This window comes from Papio anubis, chromosome 1, assembly GCF_008728515.1.
Source record: "Papio anubis isolate 15944 chromosome 1, Panubis1.0, whole genome shotgun sequence".
NCBI lineage: Eukaryota > Metazoa > Chordata > Mammalia > Primates > Cercopithecidae > Papio > Papio anubis.
Genome location: NC_044976.1, coordinates 63,947,211 through 63,971,089, shown reverse-complemented (window position 1 = coordinate 63,971,089; position 23,879 = coordinate 63,947,211). Strand labels below are relative to the sequence as shown.

Genomic DNA, 23,879 nt, shown 5'->3' with positions numbered 1-23,879 from the left:
GTGCCACATTTTCTTAATCCAGTCTGTCACTGATGGACATTGGGTTGATTCCAAGTCTTTGCTATTGTGAATAGAAGTTTTTAATTTTAATAAAGTCAAACTTACCAGTACTCAAAAATTAAAATAAAAAACCCCACAATGATGGGGGCATGTCAAAGGAACATGAGTCAATTAAAAGAGCTCCCAATGACTGAAGCAGGAATATTTTGAGCAACAAAATAAAGTAGTATTGGATTATGACCCAAGTCTAAAATAAATGTTCATTGTCCATACTAATATAAATAAATGATTGAATAAATAAATTAATTAATGTGAGAGGACAGACAAATCTCCCATGCAGAAGAACACTAAATAATGTGTGTAGGTCCTCTACCTTCAAGTAGGTGGAACATAGCTCCTACTCCTTAAGCATGGGGACTTCATTTTTAAAACTAAAATGGAGAAAGGAGAAAAAGGAGTAACTTTCCAGTGGGAAACCAGACAACACTACCTCAGCCAGACGAGCAAGGTGAACATCAACCATGATGAGTCACATTGGTAGAATGTATCCTTAATATGATGTGATGGAATGGCATTTTACATCTGCGATCTTCCTCCCCCAAACCCATAACCCTAATCTAATCATGAGAAAACATTAGACAAAACCCGTTTGATGGAGATTCTACAAAATACCTGACCAGTACTTCTCAACTGTGTGAAGTTCATAAAAACAAAGAAGGTCTAAGAAACTTTTACAACCAGGAGAAGCATAAGGAGGTATGACTACTAAATGTAATCTGCTATCCTGGATGGAATCCTGAACCAGAAAAAGAACATTTGGTATAAGCTAAGGAAATTTGGATTTGAAATAAATTACAGATGAGTTAATGATGACATATCAATCTTGCTTAATTAATTGTAACAAATGTATCACACTAGTGTAAGATGTTAATACTAGAGAAAACTTGGTGTGGGAATACATAGGAATTCTCTGTACTATCTTTGCCATCTTTTTGTAACTCTAAAACTGCCTTAACATAAAGTTTAATATTTCTGAAATGCCAGAGAAATGATTTTTTAAAGTGCCATACTTATCCTGTGGCCTTGTGGCTTACTCCTTAAGCAAATCTTATCCCAGTTTAAGAAGCATAGACTTGGAGAACCGTAATCATTGAACTATTATCTCAGTTTAGGAAACCACAACAAAACAGCACAAAACAAAATTAATGAAAGGCAATTTGATTAATATAAGGCACTCAAGTTTCTGCAAAGATGGTAGATTAGCAAGGGTACTGTCTCCCTCCCACACATCATCCTAAAAGAAACCACAGAGCTTTGATGTCCAAAAAGACAGCCACTGGCCACTTGCACCCATTTAAATTTAAATTAATTAAAATTAAATAAACTTTAAAATTCAGTTCCTGAGTCACACTAGGCACATTTCAAGTGCTTAATAACCATGTGTGGCTAGTGGCTACTATATTGGACAATGCAGATATAAACCATTTTCATCATTACAGAAACTTCTATTGGCAGCACTGCTGAGGAAATGTGGAATTCATGATATGAGGAAAATATAAGAACTGTCTGGAGAAAGACAACTGTTTTGTTCTAGAGTATGTTGCGATGGGAGAGGGTAGCTATAGCCTAGGCCAAAGGGCTGTTGACTACAGCTCTGAAAGGATAAATCAAAGATAAAGAAAAGCTACTTAAATTCTGCTCAAAGCTGGCCCTACCACAAACATAGGAACATCACTGCCTATCCCTCACTGTAGAAACTTGCAGATATCTGGAGCACTCCCATGGAGATAAAACCAAAAATATGAGAAAAATAATCTGTCGGGCAAGGTTGTTGTTTCTTATTCAGCAGTGCCCCCTTCCGCGGTGGGTTCAACCGCCCACTCAGTCTCTCAGAGTACAGGCCCTGAATTCCCCGAGAGGTGGAGATATGTATGAAATGTTCAGAATACAACAAATGTCTCATAAATGTCTGTCAGTTCTTAACGCTAACTTTAAGTCTGAAATATTAAAATGTGTTGAAGGAATTGTTTGCTAGAAAAAGAAAAGAGAGCAATAAAAAAAGAAACTAAATTTTTTAAAGATAGCAATAATAAAAGAAATGAAATAAGATAAAATCATAAAAGATTATTTTAAGAAGTATTGAAATGGAAAAGTTTAGAAATTGCATTGATTATTAACCAAATGAAATTATAGAGTAACTGGATTTAGAAACCAAATGAACATAAATTCTTATATACCACAACTTTTACATAGGCTTTGGTCTTTCATCAGGAAACCATTTTCAAACGTGTGCTCATTCAACCTTGGGTATTAAACTTACAATTCACATTTGGAGTGACAGAAATACTATTTGACTTCATGTGTTGTATTCCCAAATCAATCTAAAATTTGGCATTTACTGACCAAATAAACTATTCACTTGAAATAGAAATCAATTCATTTGGGAGAGGATACTTTGAAAATTACTAGGCTACACAGCTATCATATATGGGAATATCCACTGTTTATATGCCATCACATAAATGGAATACTCTGTCATGTGTTTGATGCCCTTGGGGTTTGTGGGGAAGGTGACATTTATACTGTTCAGAATTAAATATGAATACAATTTTTTAGACTACAAGAAACATTACGTATCATCTAGTTCAATCTTACATTTACACAGATGAGAAAACTGAGGCCCAAAGAGTCTAAGTAACTTTGCCAAAATAGTACTGACATAACTACAGTACGTGAAGCTGAGAAGAAAATGAAAGTCTCCTAACACTATGCCAGTGCTTCAGCCACTGTACATCTTAGCTCTCTGCAAATACATCTCATAAATGAAATGAAAATACAGGATTGCTGAGCTTTCCAAAGATTAATAACAGGATTATGGACCATGAAGTAAATTTTTTAAGAGTATAAAAATACAATTTAAGAATAATGTTAAAATTGGGAATACCTTCAAAAGTAAAGTCACATTTTTCTCCTTTTTCATAGTATCTCCATTAATTATTCTCCAAAACTCAGGTCCTCTCATAGGAACTGCAAAACGACAAATTGCGTGTATGTTTTTGAAGGAATCTTTTTCAGCCATATTTGAAGCATACACTTATGTACTTTCAAAACACATTTACAAAATCTCTGCAGACCTTTTATATCCATGACAACTGTGTAGGCTGGATTGCTCCAATTACTCCAAAGTCCCAATCCATCTGACCTCTTACAGCGCACCTGAACAGCATAAACTGCACACAAGTCTGGAACTGGGAGACTGACAGATTTTGATTTTGCATCATAAACGTCATACATCTATAAAATAAGTCAAAGCATTACATTGCTCATTACCAACACATATGTATCTAAAGGGCCCTGAAGTACATTTATTTTAAATTTTAACACTATTCCAAAATTAAGAGAACTGATTCTGTGTTTTCTGACTTCAGAAATAGTCACAATTAGGCTAGGATTGTAAACTCCTTCAAGTCAAGGATTTTCTTATTTATCTTGTCACACCCTTGCTAATGACAAGATTTTGAACTGGTTTACTCGCAACCTTGTTTCCCAAATACTCTCTTTATCCTACTACTAATCCCTGTCCACTAATCCTCTACCCACAAAGACGTTCTAAGAATTTAAACCTATTGGTTAGATAGGACCGACTGTAGCAAATCGCTGATATTCAGTATCCTTCAATAGCAGCTAAACTGTCACATTTGTTTTAGTTGATATCATTGTGATCTAATGATATAATAAGGGTTTCTGATATTTCTAGGTCTTTGCAGGCTGCCATCACAAAGCCAATGTGAAATGCCATCATAGGCACCCTTAGCACTATGGGAATGATTCTGTTTGTTTGAAAAGCAGCTTCTCCCAAAATGCATTCCATCAAACATGTATGTACTAAAAGACATTAACAGATGTTAGAGACACAACAGTTCCTTGGAAAAAAACTAGTTTGGGGAACATGAAATGAAATAAGGTCACAAATTTTTCTTTAATGAAGGAACTCTCCAAACCTTGAATATGTAATATGTATACTGTGACTATACAAGGAAGATACAGTGATGCAGGGTTTCCTAAACTGATTTAACCATTTAATCTTTTTCTAAGGAACATAATATAAGACCTGTGTTCTATAAAACACACTTCAGGGAATGATGGATTTCAGGAAACTTTGTTCTTTAAAAAGGTTAGACTTAGGCAAATCTATTTAATGAAAATAGCTACAGAATACAAGAGAATGTACTTTTATGCCAATAAAATTAATCTAATGCAATTGAACTCTTAAATATTATAAAAATAGCATTTAATGAGGAAAGCTGAAGTTCTAAGTAAAAGGTACCTTCCATTGTATTTCTTTTCCACTCAAACCATAGCGAATCTGGAATTGAAGGTTATTCTCTGGAAAGACTGGCTTTTCCCAAGATATTTTCAATAATCCAATGTTTTTAATAATTTCTGCTTTCACACTGGATGGAGGCAGTGGCTTCACTAGAAATTTTTAAAACAGTTTTAAGTGATGGTAATTTAAATAGTAATAATGCCTAAAAACATTGTGTTATATTTTCATACCTCTATATTCATCAAGCAATATCTTCTTCATAACTTTCTCACTCATTATCTCATTTGTTTCCCTATTACTTTATGTGATATATTAAAAGAGGGATTTATCACTATTTTGCAAATAAAGACTTGACTGAAAAAAGTCAATACATTATCCATGTTACTCAGCAAGCTAACAGTAGTACCTGATTAGAAATTGAACCATTGGCTCTGCATGCAAAAGACACCACGCTGAACCCATGCTAAATATCAATAACAAACGGTTCTCCATTGAACTTTAATTAGAGGCAAAAAAAAACAAAAACAAAAACAAAAAACAAAAAAAAAACCATGGACTGCATCAACTTCCACGTGTGAGTGTGAAACTCTTATGCTGATGTGTATCATTAAACATTTCTAGATCAAGGTCAGAGATAGTATCTCAGAGCAAAGCCTTGGTTTTCTATAATCTGAGGGAAACAGGCTTTTAACGGGCAGTAATAGAGGCAAAGATGATCTGAATAGCAAGTGATTTTTAAAATAGATTCATATATATATATGAATCTATTACATATATAGGAATCTATTTTAAATATATATATACACACACACACATATATATATAAGCAAGTCATGTAGGCATAATGTAAAAATCACAGAAATGCAAAGAAAAAGGTTATCTTCCCTGTTTTCCTATCACCTTTTTATGATGCTGCTTTCAGAGCTAAAGTAAAAACTTTAGCTTAGGCTTAGATTCACTACGTAAGTTTTCCCCAAGTTCTTAATTTTTAACTTTGAGGGCCACTCTTTCTGATGACAATATGGAAATGTGGCATATTTTAAACTAAAAGCCTGAAAGCCCAAGCATAACAGCGTGTCTCTGAAGCCCTAACTCTGTTATGACTCCAAGCATCAATTTTATGGCATACTACATTTACATAGTCATGTCTTGATTATCTGTACTAAGAGTGGAAGATTCCATTTAGAGGACATATATTCAGCTGGTATGCCAAAACAGTTGTTAAAAATATTAAGTACATCCATACCAACTGGTAAAGAGCTGCTCTCCTGAGGAACATCTCCAGAACTGCTCAGACTGGATGCCCTCCACACCTGCCCATGACCCAGAACCTAAAAGGTCGATGCCCGGTATAGCAGAGGCCTCCGGGATTGCAGTTGGAATGGCCCTCCTCTTGGTCATTATTTTGACAGTCACCCCTTCCAATGGACAATCCAAAGTGAGAGATGGCCGTTGGCTGGAGTATGCAGAAAACAACTGCAGTAGCAAAAAGGGAAGCCGAAGGGCTAATGTATGAAACCATCCAACCAAACCACCACCAACAACAAAAAGAAACCTAAATAACCCAAACCATAACTAAGGCCAAATGTAGACACTCTGTGTAAGAAAAATTAAGAGAGTTCCAGGGTTTACCTTCTTGATTTATTTCCCCATGTCTTGTAAACCATACTACTGTTATGATTCACAGGGAAATCATAACACCTGGATTGGCACAATATGGGTGTTTATTATTCTCTTGCTCCAAGTCTCACTTGCCAAAAACCAACACTGTGTAAAGGTATAGTCTCCCTTTCATATGGTATTTTAAAATCATTTTTAAGCAATCAACAATAGTAGTTTTTACTGTTGAAAACAAAAATACCTAAACTTTTTCCTTCGTGTAAAGTTTGTCATGATGATTCAATTCTTCATAGACCAAAAAGGCATTCTCCACCAACCCAGCAAGATGATATATACTGTATTTCACCTCTTGATCATTTCTTGTCAGGAAAAGAAGTATCAATACTCAAGAGACTGTACGAGGTTAAATCTGTGTTTGCAATTAACTGAATCATATGAAGCGTATCATTTCTGCAGACTGGCAATGAATATCCAGTCTGCAGAAAGGATATGCTTGAAGTTACGTGATTCCCTCAATACCCATGCTGGGAAAGTATGGGCAGCTGTCTACATTTTATGGATGGCAAAACAGACAGAGTGCCTATGTGGCTAGTGCAGATTTAAAGGCTAGTAATAGGTGGAGTTGGCATTTGGATCCCAACATTGAGTTTCCACATTACCTTCTAGTACTAAGTAGGCAACATAAGCCCAACCTAAATTCGTTATTTTAGTTTTGAAAAGGATAACACCAAAGGTTATTCAGGTAACATATGTTACTGAATCCATGCTGCATTTGTCATGTCTTATAAGTGAGTGTGTTGTTATCTGTGCATGTTTGGGGGAGTGTAAGAGGGTTCCTTGCTATCCTAGGATATTAAGTATCACTGCAGTAAAAATCACTTAAATGGAATTAAACAGTGGGGAGAGAATTCATTGGGACTTTATATAGAAAAAGAAATCTAATAATTAAAACAATCTTATTCTGTATTTTTTGGATATAGGTTTTAATTCAAATGTGTATTAATTAATTGAAAAACAATGACTCAAATATTGATTTTTGGCATAATCCCCCAACTAAATAGCATATATTAATATTTTTATGGAACATTATTCTAAGGTGTTTCCTACTGAGGAATATTTTATTTGAGGGGAAAATTCACTGAAAATCCCAGTTTTGTTTTTGTTTTCAGATATCTTATATCTGAAAACAAACATTTAGAAAATATTTACAAAAGCCTCCTTAGTTATACATACATAACAGCACCAAAAGATATTTTTTCATTCCTGTTGCACAATCATTTCTCAGATATTTCACAATGAACTTGAAAGAATATATCACATTTTCCAAGGACTCTCTTAATATCTTTGAAATCAAAAGTTTTTTTTGAAAAGAATGTTTAAAATATAATGTATGTCATTGTTGTCTATTTCCTCCACTTCAATTTAGCTATTTTAAATGCTTCTGTGCCCTACATATCCTCACAAATTAAAGGCTTGAGTTATGAGTACTCAGATTACTGAGACCCTCAGAATATTCAAATCAAACCTTCGGAGTAAAAATACTGCATGTTTTCATAACTACACTGGAACAAAAACGTAAAATAATGCCTTATTTAGAAAAACATTACTAAAATTCATTCATAAAGACCCATGTATTTCATCTAATAGTATGCAGAAAATATTCCTATTGCTTAAAAAAGCCTACTATAAATAATTTGAAATGAATTCAAAAGTGTAAAACTTCCTAAGGCTGATTTTCTCAATACCACTGTAAACAGGAACAATTTTCTTTTCAAAATCTAATGTGATCAGAAAATGGCAAAATATAACATTAAACCTGCATCAATCTGCATACAAATCTGCTAACACAAATGAAGACACAACACAGCTTGACATACCCACAGAATCAGGAAGGACACATGTTGGTGGAGAGTCAAGTGAACCTAGAGGGTGATTGATCCTAATCCACATTGTATAGCCAGATAATAGAAAGATTGGCTGGAAAACGCATTCATAAAAACCATCACTCTGCAAATAGCAATCTTTAGGCTTAGATATGCGATGAATAGATGGAATATCAAAACAGTAAAGGCTGCTCCTTTAAAAGATACAAAAATAGTCAATTAGCATACATTAATAAAAGTAACAAGAAGATACCTGAGAATTCTGATTTGTTGTTTAAAACAGCAGTCGCCAACCTTTTTGGCACCAGGGACCGGTTTCACGGGAAACAACTTTTCCACAAATGGGGGATGGGAAATGGTTCAGGATTTCGGGACGAAACTGTTCCACTTCCGATCACCAGGTAGTAGAGTCTCATAAGGAGCGCATGCCCAGTTCACAATAGGGTTCTGCTCCTCTAAGAATCTAATGCCACTGCTGATCTGACAGGAGGCGGAGCACAGGTAGTAATGCTGCTCTCTCACCTCCTGCCGTGTGGCCGGGTTCCTAAGAGGCCACAGACAGGTACCGCTCCGTGGCCCGGGGACTGGGGATCCCAGGTTTAAAAGGCAGGCAGGAGGCCCGGTGCGGTGGCTCATGCCTGTAATTCCAGCACTTTGGGAGGCTGAGGCAGGCCGATCACTTGAGCCCAGAAGTTCTAGACCAGCCTGGGCAACATGGTGAAACCCCGTCTCTATAATGCGCGTCTGTAGTCCTGGCTACTTGGGAAGCTGAGACAGTAGAATCACTTGAACCCGGGAGGCGGAGATTGCAGTGAACTGGGATGGTACCACTGCACTGCAGCCTGGGCGACACAGGGAGACTGTCTCAAAAATAAAATTAAATTAAATTAAATTAAAATAATTAAATAAAATACAGACAGTTGCACTCTATCTAAAACAATAGATGTTCTTATTAGAAAGGCATTTTTTAAATTTTTCCCAGCTATATCCCAGTTCTATATCTTTCCACAGAAACTGACAGTAACTCTTATTAAATATTTCATTAGACACTAAGTAGGGATGCAAATGAAATAAATGCTCTAAAAAGGAGAAAATGATCCAGTTAGAGACAGAACTTAAAAACAATTTGCAAATTAAACTAACACTATATATTAGTGAGAGAATATTTAAAATATAGATGAAAGTAGTCATGGAACATTCCTGAGGTGGCAAGGAAGGCAAATTCCTCACACTTTAAAGAAAGAATTAAATTTCATCACAAATCCGTGATGAATATAATTTTCTAATTCAAATTAATACAAATTAATATAATACCAACTTCAGATATGTATGTGAATTATATAATCACGTATATTCCTCATCTTCTCAGAGACAAAAATTTTTTTTAAATTGTATAAGTGAGTCCTAGACAACACTCCACCTCAGAACCCATAAAGCAAGGGTGTCCAATTTTTCGGCTTCCCTAGGCAGCACTGGAAGAAGAACTGTCTTGGGCCACACATAAAATACACTAACGATAGCTGATGAACCAAAAAAAAAAAAGTTTCAAGAAAAATCTCACAATGTTTTCAGAAAGTTTATAAATTTGTGTTGGGCCGCATTCAAAGCCATCCTGGTCCACTTGGGGCCCCAGGCCATGGGCTGGAAAAACTTGCCATAAACTCTTTTTCCTCTGGTTTGAAATAACTTATTGGGCCAATGTTTGCTCTGAATACTATATTTAAATGGCTAAAGTAGCAATTAGTCTTTCCAAAGAGATGGGAGGAAGTTAGAAGAAGCTAAAAAAATCGATATTCTTCTGTCATTTTCTATTTTCTATACTACTTCTTTTTCTTGTCTTCTCAAAATTACAATCATGAATGTGTGTGTGTGTGTGTGTGTGTGTGTGTGTGTGTGTGTGTGTGTGTGAATAAATGATGGTGCATGGACAAAAATGAAAATGAGGAGTGAGGGGTCATCTGGGGGTAGAAAATAAGAACAAAGTAGAAAAGCACAGTACCAGCACACTTAGAATCGAAAAGTTGGCATCATTACCATCGTGACAGCAAAAACAATATATTGAATATTTACAAGGAGAAATTATATCACGTGATTATAATTAGGTGAAATATGTTGTTAACTCTCACAGAAACATTGTAAGTCCTATTAGTCTCTCTGTTTTTACAGACAAGGAAATTGAGACTTAGGGAAGTTAAGAAACTCACGCAAGTAAAGGTAGTTTCCTGGTTATTCTGTAAATGTTAAGAGAAACGAGGCATGGGGCTTAATATAATAGGTTTTCACAAATACCTTTCTAATGTGAAGATGCCATGAAAACAAGGTAAAGACAGATTATAAAAGTAAAATTTCATATCACAAACATTCTACTGATTTTAAAATATACATATTAGGTAGAATGAAGGCAGCTATTTGAGAAATGTATGAATTGTCACATTTTTTTCCTAATACTACATAAGAAGAGACTGGCAGCATTAGGAATAGACTTCAGATCACAGTATTGGAGAGAAGGAATTTATTTTTCTAGTTGAAAATTTATATTTTAAGGATAAATGAGCATGTTATACAAATTGAAAGTCTCCACTACAAATAAAAATACAAATTGAGAAAAAAAAAATACAAATTGAGACACAGTGTTTAACAGCAGTATATTTACTTGAATACTACTATGGGATATTTTAAAAATCTATCATCTGATTAAGGGTGGTATCATTTTAGATAAAATGATTTTAGAGAGAAAGGGACCACTATAAGATGAGGCCTTGAATTCTTTTTAAAACATAGAAGGGTAAAAATAAACAAGTACAAATTACTTCTTATTAGAACACATTACCCTTTACTAACCATAAGTATTTATTTCCTAAATAACCTCGGTTAGTTCTAAAAACCATTCATATTATCTCCTATAATCTGCTTCTACCTCTTTTTTTCCAAAACAATCTTTAACCAAATGATATGAAACTTTTATAATCTTTCACATTCTCCTCTAGTCAACTCTCTTAAGTCAAGTTAAAACATACACAAACTACATTTTCTTGTGTTTCATTCAAGAGTTAAAATATAAATTATACAGAATTGGTTGATTTTCAGAAAAGATAATTTGAAGTAAAAACAAATTACAATTTTTTAACCTCAGGTGTGAATATTTTTCAAGAATCACCAATGTATATAATCCCTCAAAAATTTCCTGATTAATTATATTATACTTTCCTCTTTCAGGAAGCAAATAATCTGTAAGACTACTGTTGTAATATTTCTACAGAAAATTTTTATCTCACCATACCCACAGAAAAATGAACACCAAAAATAATACATACCTACGATACCTCAATTGCAAAGTGCTTCCCGCAAGTGACTGGATTGTATTGGTTGACCATCTGCAAGTCATTTTAGTTAAGTGCCCATCAGTTTCACATGAGATATTGATATTGACATCTATTTGAAACACATTAAAATGTTAATATAAAGCAAAAACACCAAAAAATTTAATGAAAAATTTTTTTCTTACATCTTAACAGGACTCTAATATAAGGAGGTTCCATAATGAAACTTTAAGTTGTGGAACAAAATGAACAAAACCTTCATTTTCTTACCAATCACATATAATTCAGCATAGCGATGATGGCATTCATGTTCATTGCAGCAGTACACTGCATCATAGGTAAACTTTCCTCGAGGTTTGGTTTCATTCAGATTGAAAAAAGTAACTTTGCTAACATGATCACTCACAACATCATACTGGCTTTGAGGGATTTTCTCAGCTAAATTCATCCACCAAACAATCTTTTTTGAGGAAACAATCTTGTTTTCATTCTTATAGATGCAGTGAAAAGAAACATTAGATCCAACGCTTGTCAGAATTTTAGGTGGAAAGTATATGACATCTGTAATGAGGGAAGAAAGGATGTCAGATGAAGACAAAACACTGTAATTTATACCACATCGAAAAAGATTCACAACACATTGCAGAGTTATACTGCCAAAACTAAAATGAGTGTACTAAAAAACTGGATAATGCTGAAATTGCCTGTTTGTGTACAGTTATCTAGTGTCCCGAGTGCTCTCATTCGAAAGTGAATTGAGCTTCCGTGAATGTCTTCACTATCTTCTAAACACAGAGGCTTATTCATCATAAAATATGTTTTAGGGCTGGGCGCGGTGGCTCACGCCTGTAATCCCAGCACTTTGGGAGGCTGAGGCAGGCGGACTACGAGAGAGATATATATATATATATAAAAATATATATATATATAATATATATATATATATCTGTGTGTGTGTGTATATATATCTGTGTGTGTGTGTATATATATATCTGTATATATATATGTGTGTGTGTATATATGTTTTAGTCAGTAATTGTCACTTGCTAACTGATAGGCTGGAAAGTAACTAAAACAAAACATAGTTTAATTCCACAATGACATATTTTCCACCAGACCCTGCTTTGGGAATCAGTGAAACCTAGGACAAGTTCTTTAAAAAAATCACTATGAAGCAAAATCCCGAAGTAAGAATGATTGCTGCTATTGTCTTGTTTGGATACATAAAAATTTCAAGTAAGTAGGTAAATATATGAGATATAAATTAAAAAATAGGAATGTCATATGAATCATAATGCAGCAATATACAAAGCAGAGAAAATTATAAATGCTGGTTTGTACTATCATTTTGAGTTATTTAATGCCAATATCCTATGGATGAGGGCAAAGAGAAGCAATATTTTCCTAAAACATGATTTTTTTAATGCCTACACATGATTCCATACTATTTTTAAAGTCCTCTATTGTTGTAAACTTCATTTGCCTATCATTTTCAAAGACACACAAGATAAAAGTAAATGATGGTTTGCATAGGAAGAAATTATTTCCACCACAGTGCACTGCAAAAACATCAGTACATTTCACAGCTGTAAAGTTAAGGTAAACCATTTTCTGCTGATAGACTATGAAAATTTGTTTTCACACATATCTTGGGATTACCCTTAAAAAGAGAAACAAAAATAATTGGTTTTTATTAAGTTTTCTTTATTCTGTAATAGCACGCTAAACATCAATGTCTATATATTTACAATCCATACAAAACATCTATGTTTTTTATGTCCATAATCAAATAGAAACAGGAAAAAACTTTAGTAGCATAAAATTACTGGACAGAAGCCAAACCATTAGATTTATGAGCGTGACTGAGTATAATCCTAGCTGAGGTGGCACTCAAGCTTCACTTATACGTTACTTACTGTGGACAAGTACCTAACACATTAACCTATTTTAACCTACCTTCAGTATGCGCCACAACCTCCTTACTAAACTGCCTCAAAAGTCTCAGAATAATTCTTATTTAAAAAGAAAAAGTATAATTGAACTTTCATGAATTAAGCTGAAGTTTTTCATTTTAAAGATGATAAGAGAATTCAAAGCATTTCACTTTGAAATCAAATATATATAGTAAGGCTTAATTGAGAAAAAAGATGAAAATCATAGTATTTTTACATGAGTAGATGCTAAAATATTAGCTTAAAAATAAGAAAACCAAGTTAATAAAAACCTGACAATTTGTGAAATATACACTGGATAAATTTATTGAAATTGATATGAGATAAATATTGAATATTTAATTTGCAAAATATTAATATAGATAGATACGCATTTTATCTGCATATGACACACTATGCAATTTTTAATTTGCAGAATAATAAAACAATAATGATTTTCTTCACATGACCCATGTGAATTATTTCATTTCATTATTTTATTTTATATAGATATTTCATATCCATATAAAACATCCCTATTTTACAGATGAGGAAATTAAGGCATAGAAAGATTAAGAAATTCTCCAAATCAGTGGTGAGGCCAGAATTTCTATAAACTTCTGTTGGACTCCAAAGTCAATGTCTTAAACTACTATTGCTACTTGCCTTTTGATGAATCAGTGCTTTTAAAATAGTAAGCAATCAATAAGTAAACTTGTTAAATGGACTGAATATTTGCATGGTACATATTATCTCTATACAGGCCCTAATCAATCTCAGTAAGTCTGAGCAAGAAAAATTTTGCCCTTTTGACAGATTGGACAACTGGTCAAAGGACTATTTTCTTTCTATAGTCACAGCTTTGCACGTAGCAGGTCTAGGATTATTCCAAGCCTCTGGAGCCTCTATGCAAAACTTTGCACATCAGCTGCATGAAGAAGCTGTGAATAAACTATAGATGTTCCAATGCTAAAAATAACCTTTACAATATGAACAATCGGCACTGAAAACTCTCAAAAGCAAGCATCTAGAATAAAAATTCATTTATTATATAATATGAAGTAAAACATTAATATTTGAATTTTATGTCAAATAAATATGCTTGGTTTTAAAATGTAAATTAAGGAATTATCAATACAAGGGGCTTTCTGAGTTTAATTTGGAACTGTTATATTAATTTTTTCTTTTTAATAAGAAAAGTGATCCTACAATGTACTGCAATAGAAACACATAAGCCCAGAGACTCTGACAGAATTTTAATTCACGAATTGGCCCATTCAAAGTTTAAACAAGGAAGTTGATATTGTGTTCCTTCTTTCATTTTAAGGCTACAAAATTTAAGATGCTTATAATATACAAAGGCAAGTTCAGGAAATATATTTCCCTCCCAGTAGAAGTGGCTATTACATAACCTACCTTGTGTGGTAAAGACATGAGGAGTACTCCAGTCACTCCAGATTCCTGGGCCATCCAGTCTCTTGCCCCTCACCTGAACCTCATATGAAGACCCAGGAAGTATACCGTCTACCAGCAGGGATGTAGCTGAGACAATCTTGTCAGCCTGTTAAAATATTATATTAAAACATCAGAACATCAAGTTGATGGGGAACCTTTACGAAAAGTGATCATAAGCTAATCTCATCAAATTTCAAAGAATTAAAATCTTACAAAGTAGTTATCTGGCCACAGCGGAATTAAAACAAATATCAATAATCAAAAAGAAATGTTTGCACATTAGTCAATAAAATTTTAAATAGTCCATGGGTCCAATAGAAAAATCATAATGATAATTAGCAAATACTCTTAACTGAATCATGATGAATATATGACCTTTAGAATTTTAAGAAATGCAGCTAAAATCTGTGGGAAGCTTCAAGCCGCTACTGACACCTGTAAGACACACCTGGTAGAAAATGCTGTGCAGGGGTACACAAAGAACTACAAGTATCCTGTGCAGAAGGGCATGAAAAGTCTTAAGAACCTGAGCCTAGTCAGGCATGGTGGCTCATGCCTATAATCCCAACACTTTGGGAGACCGAAGTGAGTAGACCACTTGAGCCCAGGAGTTCAAGACCAGCCTGGGCAACATAGTGATACCACATCTCTTTAAAAAAAAAAAAAAAAAGAGGCAGGAGAATCACTTGAGCCTGGAAGATCAAAATTCAGTTCCCAAAAATGTACTCCAAAGTTAATAAACTCTCTGGCCTCTAATGACTGCTCTTGAGGCAGGGGGAACATATCACAGACTAAAAATTATGAAAAGCATCAGGAATGCATACAACAACATCAGATATTAATAACTCCTATCTAAAATCCTCAAGTTTACAGATTATCTCCAGTTTACAGATGAGAAAGCTGAAACCACAGAAGCCTTAACTTTGTCTTCTCCATACGTGACACTGAGGATTTCCATCGTTCTCTTTGTGAAAATAAAATGTTTTACATTTTTTGCCAGTTCTAAAAGACTGTTTTTCACTTCTAAATTATATGAAACTTAGTTTCACAAAGTAAAGTGCCAAAGTATTCACATGGCCCAAGAGGCTATTCATTGAGCTCCACCTTCTCCTCCCCCACTGGCCTCTGACTTCAACCACTACTGCTGTCACCTTCACTGCCCTCAGCCACACCATCCTTTGCATTGCTGTTCTCTCTGTTTAGAACCCAACTCCCCAGATATCCACATCACCATTTCCCTCACATCTTTGCTCAAATGTGACTCTCCCCAACCTCCATTTATTATTGCAACCTTCCATTCCCTGCCAGCACCCCCAGATTCCTCTTATCCTGTCCTGCTATCTCAGTGTATCCTGATGCAAGTAGAACAGTTCCAGGCACGTAGCAGGTGTTCAATAAATACTTACCGAATGAACTGTTAAAGAAAAAGAGAAAGGAAGTAAGGAAGACTTTATTTGGAATCATCACAATAGGTATATGGAGCACTGCATATGCCTTGTGATGGGTGGGGGTGGGTGGGCTAAGTCCAAATACAGCATGGGCAACAGGGAATTTATAGCCAAGAAGCAGGGAGTAGATAGAAAATTACTAAGCAAAAACATCATGATAAGAGGGATTCTGGCTAAACTGACCTAACAGAATTCTTGTTGAAGACAGGCCATGGGCCATGGTGATCAAACATTATTTGGGGAATGGTGGAGGATGAGAAACCTGATCAAATATTCCTCAGATATCCAGGGTCGGGGGGTTCCTTCTAAAATGACCTAGCAGAGTTCTTTGCTAAAACTGAGTTTTACAGGAATATGCACAGATGGGGCTAGCAGAAGATTCAGAAGCTCGACTAATGATTAGCCAAGCAAAAATCTTTCTGTTGCCACATTCAGAAAAAGATTCAAATAGATTGAGCAATTAAAAAAAAAAGATGAAATCAGTGGTCTGTCGGTGGAAAATAATTGTAATTATGAATTCAAGTTTCTGTAACTAGATTTCCTATAGCTGTATATATACGTATGTATATCTATCTATATATGACATATATAATATGAAATATTGAACTATAATTCATTCTGCTTTAGAAGAAATGTATATATTTAGTATGCAGAGGTTAATTGCTATGGGACTTAAGAGGGTCTTTACTTCTCAACTTTTCATTTTACTTATTAAAATATACTTACTTCTCTGATAACTGTTGTAGAATTCTCTGAATATTTCACTTCATATTGAAGTGGAAATGGTACCAATGGTGGGCTGGACCAAGAAATCTTTAAATTACCGTCATCTGTGATTTCCATACGCAAACCTAATGGTGGATCAGGCTTCACTTAAGAAAAAAAAGAGAATACTTTTAAGTCAAGTAATTTTCATGACAATTATAGTTGAATAAAATAAAGTCAAAATAAATTTTCATCATATCTTGCCTTTCAAGTACTTAAAAGGTGACTTTATCCAAGGACTAATTACAGAACTGAAACAAGCTAGAATACTGGGTCTAGTTCTTGTACCTTATCATAGCAATCCATGTATATCCATTTCCCTCCCCTTAAGTGGTAAAGACTATGAGTCAGTAAATGAGATTATTTTGCTAAATGTTATTTCCCCTTATAAGAATCCCACTTAACTTTATTAAACCCAGCATCCTCAAACTTATTTGAAGTCTCCCCTGAACCTCACCCACTCCACTTATTTTAGTGGGTAAAAAGGAAAAAAGCATTGTGCAGAACACTATTTGGCAATACATAAAACTATCCAAAATTCAACTTGTCTATTAATTATGGATCACAATTGTCTATAATCTAGACAAACCTACTCAAATAACTGACAGCATGAATATTCCCATGCAATAAATGCAGCTGCAGCAGTCCCTGGCTTATCATCAGAAGTAAGGATGAAGTTTCTCAGAATATTAAAAATGTTTAATGTTTAAATTTTTAAAGTTTAACACACATTTATACTTGGATTCCTGATATATTTAAAATAGAAAGATTGCCAAAGTGATAGAAAATTGGTGCGTTTTCTTGTTTGTTCATCTCTATATTAGCAAGGTTTTTACAATTAACAGCAATTATTCATGTATATAGAAATTATCATTAAATTGAAACAAATACTGATTTGAATTTTATTTTCAACAAATAAAGAGCATAAGATAATTTTCACATTCTATATTTTCAGGAATTTGGTCACAATTTTCCTCTTTTAGTCAAAATCAATGATGGTTTACTTTATGTGACATATTATAAATTTCAGTTACTTTAAAGCAAAGACAGCTAAACACAAAAGTCTGGAAATTACAGGTGAAATTTACTGTGTTCCCATGACCAAAGAGAAAACAAACATATACCAAAGAAAAGTAAAATCACAATATTACAAGCTATTGTACATTTCCTATCTGCATATTGTAAAAGTTATCAGTATCAAACTGGAGTTACTAATGCGGAACCCTAACACAATGGAGTTGGGAGGCCATGAAGGAGTCCCCTTATGCATGTATGCCTACGTTGGAATGACGTAAATAATTCCTCAAAACCACAGTATTCCATAAAAGCTGCCTGCACAGAGACACTTGCCTAACAATGGCTGTCTCCACCAATGAGCTAATGCCAACCCCTGCAGCAAGCTCTTGTAACCAAAATCTTTGTTCAAAAGAGCTTACATGGAGGTCTCCTATATGTCTTTTCAAGCTTCCCCTTTACTCCAACCCCCGTGGATGTGTCATAGTCATTCCATAGCATGCATATCTAGAACTGCAATCCCCTACTACTCCCAAATAAACTTTTTGCTTTGTAGAGTTGGTATCTGTCATACATTTTAGGTTGACAATACTAATATGCATTAATATTAGAAATACAAAAACAAACCCAATGTCAATTTCCCATTCATCTTACTCTGCCTCTCAGCAGCACTCCACAGATGCTTATACCCTCCTTCTTGAAATATTTTTTTCACTTGGCTTCTAGAACAACATACTCTTTTACTCCTGCATTCTTACTGATAACCCCTCAGTCTTTCTCTTCCTGAACTCTAAATAGGTGATCTCATACAATACTCTAAACCTTGATATGTTAACAACTCCCAAATGTATGCATCTCCCCTAAACTTTAGACTCATATGTCCAACTTCTTATTCAACGTCTCCTAGGTTTCCAACAGACATCTCAAATACAATGTGTCCAAAATAGAGCTCTTGATTTCTGTACACACAACTAATCTTCCCTGAGTTTCCGTATCTCAGTATCTGGTGTCACTGTTCATCTAGATGCCCAGGTCTAAATTTAAGAGTTATCCTTGATTCCCCTCTGTCCTTCACACTCTACAACTCCAACCACTAGACAGTCCAGTCAGCACCATCTCCCAAACAGATCCAAATCAAAACAGTTCTTTACTTCTCCACCCTGGCCTACTACATGCTCTGGACCAGGTAACTCTGACCTCATCCTTTAATACTCTCATACCTCATTCACTCCTAGCACAAAGGTCTTCTGTTTTGTTCCTCAAATTACCAAGTTCATTTTATCTTAGGGATTTTGTGAATATTGTTCTTCCTGCTTGGAGCACCTTTTGCTCTGGATTTTTGCATGTATATCTCTTCTTTATTCAGCTCAAATGCTATGTCCTAAAGGAGATCTTCTTTGATCTACATAGTAGAAACAATAGTCCCTGACACTCCATCACACCAGTTTTATTGTTTTCATGGAACATATAATTTGGGGGTATTATCATATGTGTTCAAATACAAGGAAAGATTTTTTCCCCAAAATTATCTCCGCATAAAGACAAAATTAAGAAAGTTTTCAAGTTCTTAAAAATTCCATAGCACTTTCCCTTAACTACTTCATTTTGAAAAACAATGCAACTCAAAGTTGACTCTAAATGCTACTAAAAAATCATCAGGTAGAATTAGTTTTGAAAAGAAAAAATGATATTGAACAAAGATTTTGTAATTTTTTTCTCTATGGTATAACTTCACGATTGAATTGCTTGTATGCCATTGTAACTATGTTGTGGAGAGCACAACGATATCCCTAGAGGACAAATTATTTGAAAGTCTTAATGTTAAAATATGATGTCATACACAGTTTCAAAAAGTGCTGTATCTCGAGTAACTTACAAAGAAGTAAAGCCTGAGTTGTATGTAAAATTGTATCAGATACTTGGAAAAGTGGCTCTAGTGATGTCAAAACCAATGATGCAAAATCAGACATAAAGAGTTTGCATACAATTGTTTCAGGAAATATAAGTGGAGAAAAATTGCTAAATTATACATAATTAAATGAAATTAATAAATTAAATACATAGCACTAACATTTGCCTGTATTATTCACATTTGTAATTGCATATTTAAATTGATAAAAAGAGATTTGGGGGATCTTTGCACAAAGAAAACAGACTGTTGTCTATTATTTGAAGCTTTCTGTAATCATGTTTGTACAGTAAATTACTTATTTACTCTTTTATCATTGTCTCTGCCTACTATTGTTTGTCCCTGCTCTCTGAGATAGGAACTATGTCTAATTTCCCACTCTTTTTCTAGCTCCTAGAACAGTCTCTGACAAACATAAGCCTCTAAGAAATATTTATTGAAGGAATAAATTCAGGTAAGAAACATGCTTCTAATTATTTTTTAAAATAGTTATCTGAGTTGTGAAAAAGTGATATCCAATCAATACACATCCATTACATAGATCCAGGATTTAAAGAAAACAGTTTTCAAAACAGAATTTAAGTGACAATGGCCGAGATATACATACTATTGTTAAATCATTCCAGAAGCCACTCTTCATACTCCCAATACTACATCTACCATCATTACAGTGTTAAGCAAAGTGAGATAAGCTAGCAAATATTTTTGTAAGCAATTTTTAACCTTTATATATGACTGATGTTTTGACCTATTATCATCATTTTAGTGCATAACTTACCCATATTTATGGGCTGAACTGACATTAGAGGTGACTGGAAAATTACTCCACCAGATGTGATTTTCAAACACATAAGGAGAGTGTCGTTGAGTTTGGCTGTTGGCACAGGCACAAGACATTCACAACGTTCATGAACACTGCAATTGCAATGAACCATCTGAAAACTGCCTTTTTGGGGAACCAGAGGTGAATCTTCTAACACTTCCGGCCTATATTGAAAAAAAAGAGCTAAATATTAACACAGATATGAAAATACTGGATAGGCTCTTAAAGCAGGATACTAAATACAAATTGAAGTAAACTATTTGAGACACCCATCTTAAAGGGTATCTGGAAAAAAAAGATACCCTACATTAGAAAAACAAAGATAAAGATTACAGCAGGTTAATCATCAGGAAGAACATAAGCAAAAAGATAGTGAAGCAAAAGTGAAGTACTAAAATAAAAGAAAAACTGCAATCCTAAAATCCTACGCCCAGCAAAAACAGCTTTCAAAATAATGATGAAATAAAGACTTTTTTTTTTTCAGATATACCAAAGCAAAAAGAATTCATCACCATCAGACTTGCACTATAAAAAATGCTAAAGGAAATCCATCAGGCAAAAACAAAAAAAAAAATGACAGCAGATAGAAATATGGTTTCACACAAAGAAATGAAATTTAACTAAAATGACAAATATTTATTGATTGTTTAAAGCAAAAATAATAGCTTCGTTGGTGTGGGGTTTACAACATATGTAAAAGTAAAATGTATGGCGTTAGTACCAAGCTTGGTAGGGGAGAAATTTGTGATGTTCTTACATGAAGTGGTATGATATCACTTAGAGATATACTATCACTTGGACTATAATAAATTGGAGACAAATATTATAAATGCTAAAGCAACCACTAAAATAATAAACAAGAAAATATGATTAATAAGCAACACAGGATATTAAGTAGAATCGTTTAAAAAATCAAAAAGAAGGCATAAAAAGAGGAAAAGGGGAACAAATAATAAAATAAGAAAAGAAATAAAAAGATTTAATCCTAAACATATCAATTATCACACTTGATAATGCAATTATCACACTTGATAAATGCAAACAGCCTAAACATCCCATTTAGAAGGCAAAGATTATCAGACTGGATTTAAAAGACCCAATTATAAACAACCTACAAGAAATCAATTTTAACTATAAACACAAATAAAATGAAATGAATGGGAAAAGATATACCATTATAAGATTAGTCAAAAGAAAGTTATAACGGTTATATTAATGTCAGAGAAAGTATATTTTAAAGCAGTGAATATTCCATGGGATAAAGATGATCATTTCATAATGAAAAAGGGATCAATCCACCAAGAGGACATAACAATCCAAAACATTTATGTACCCAATAACAGAGTTTCAAAATACATGAAGCAAAAGATTGAGAGAACCTTAAGGAGAAACAGCCTAATCCACAATTATTGATTAATTTCAACTCATCATTGATGCAACATTCCCCATTGATATAACAAGTAGACAGATATTAGTAAAGATAAAAACGTGAACAACACATCAACTGACTTGACCTAATAGACATTTCGAGAACACTCCACGCAACAATAGCAGAATGCACATTCTTTTCAAAAGCATTTACCAAGGAAGACCATATTCTGGGCCATAAACATCACACACCGGGGCCTATTATGGGGAGGGGGGAGGGGGGAGGGATTGCATTGGGAGTTATACCTGATGTAAAAGATGAGTTGATGGGTGCTGATGAGTTGATGGGTGCAGCACACCAACATGGCACAAGTATACATATGTAACAAACCTGTACATTATGCACATGTACCCTAGAACTTAAAGTATAATAATAAAAAAAAAAGTCTCAATAAATTTTAAAGGATCCCAGTCACACGAAAACAGGATTAATAACAGAAATCAATAACAGATATATATTTAGAAAGGCCCTAAATAGTTGGAAACTGAACACACTTCTAAATAATTCCTGGGTCGCTCAAAAACCATATCAAAAAAAATTAGGACTTTTTAAGTGCATGAAAATTAAAATACAACATATTCTTTAAGGTAAGATATTGTTTACAGCAATAATTCCAGGGAAATGTGTTTAACACTAACTATAGGCACTGCCTATATGAGAAAAAAAGAAAGGTCTCAAATCAATGACTTCAGCTTCCATCTTAACAAACTAGGAGAAAAAAAAGAGCAAATTAAACTGAAATTTAAAATAGATGAGAAATCATAAATATCAAATCAGAATATAATGAAATAAAATAAAATAAAATAGAAAAATAATACACAAAGATCAAGAAAGCCAAAAGCTGGTTAAAAGATTTTAAAACACGAAAGAAGCTTTAGCCAGACTGTATTAGTCCATTCTTATGCTGCTATGAAGAAATACCCAAGACTGGGTAATTTATAAAACGGAAGAGGTTTAATTGATTCACAGTTCCGCAGGGCTGAGGAGGCCTCAGGAAACTTACAATCATGGTGGAAGGACATGCAAACACAGTGGCAGCAAGAAGTACAGAGTGAAGGGGGGTAAAAGCCCCTTATAAAGCCACCAGCTCTCGTGAGAACTCACTCACTATCGTGGAGGTAACTGCCATAATAGTGCAGAACAGTGTGGAGGTAACCACTTCCATGATTACCTCCTACTGGGATCCTCCCATGACACATGGGGATTATGGGAACTACAATTCAAGATGAGATTTGGGTGGGAACACAGCCAAACCATATCACAGACTGACCAGGAAAAACCATAGAAGTCACAAATTAACAATATAAAAAATGAAAGCACGATATTGCTACACAGTCTACAGATATTAAAAGGATAATAATATGAATAATTTTATGACATTGAATTTATATTGGATAACTGATGAAACAGAAATTATTTTAAAATATTTACAATAACATCAGAAATAGAAACACTTTGGAATGTATTTGACAAAAGATGTTTAGGATTTGTACATTGAAAACTACGAAATGCTGTTGACAGAAATTATTAAGACCTAATTAAAATGAGAGATGTACTGTGTTTATGGGTCAGGAGACTCAATATTGCTAATATGCCAACTCTCCTTAAATTTATCTATAGATTTAATGCAATGCTACTCACAATCTCAACAGGCTATTTTATACAAATTGACAAGATGAATCTAAAAATTCATATGGAAATGCAGAGAATCTAGAATAGCCAAAATAACTTTGAAACTGAAGAACATATTTTGAAGAATAACAATACCTAACTTCAACATGTATTATAAAGTTGCAATAATCACACCAATGAAGTATTCATGTAAAAACAAAAAAAGTAAATGAATGGACCAGAATAGAGTCTAGAATAGACTAACACTTACATGGACAACTGATTTCCTACAAAGGCACAAAAGCAATTCTGTGGAAAAAGGATAATCTTCCTGACAAATTGTG

The 23,879-nt window shown here is 34.1% G+C and overlaps 1 protein-coding gene across 5 annotated transcripts in view; it reads right to left on the bottom strand.

Moving 5' to 3' along the window:
* The window catches only part of LOC116276357 (leptin receptor-like), an 86,158-nt gene that overhangs the window by 9,924 nt on the left and 52,355 nt on the right, over nt 1–23,879 (bottom strand). For 3 of the 5 annotated variants that reach the window (XM_031669589.1, XM_031669590.1, XM_031669591.1), the window contains 9 exons: nt 20,451–20,659; nt 16,711–16,856; nt 14,498–14,642; nt 11,421–11,711; nt 11,145–11,262; nt 7,825–8,024; nt 4,328–4,476; nt 3,135–3,294; nt 2,945–3,027 (listed from right to left, as the gene is read on the bottom strand). In XM_031669589.1, coding sequence (XP_031525449.1) covers nt 2,945–3,027; nt 3,135–3,294; nt 4,328–4,476; nt 7,825–8,024; nt 11,145–11,262; nt 11,421–11,711; nt 14,498–14,642; nt 16,711–16,856; nt 20,451–20,659 — 1,501 coding nt within the window. Of the gene's footprint in view, nt 1–6; nt 62–87; nt 432–2,944; nt 3,028–3,134; nt 3,295–4,327; nt 4,477–7,824; nt 8,025–11,144; nt 11,263–11,420; nt 11,712–14,497; nt 14,643–16,710; nt 16,857–20,450; nt 20,660–23,879 lie in introns of those variants that run through there. The other 2 variants (XM_031669596.1, XM_031669598.1) reach the window with 2 other exon arrangements.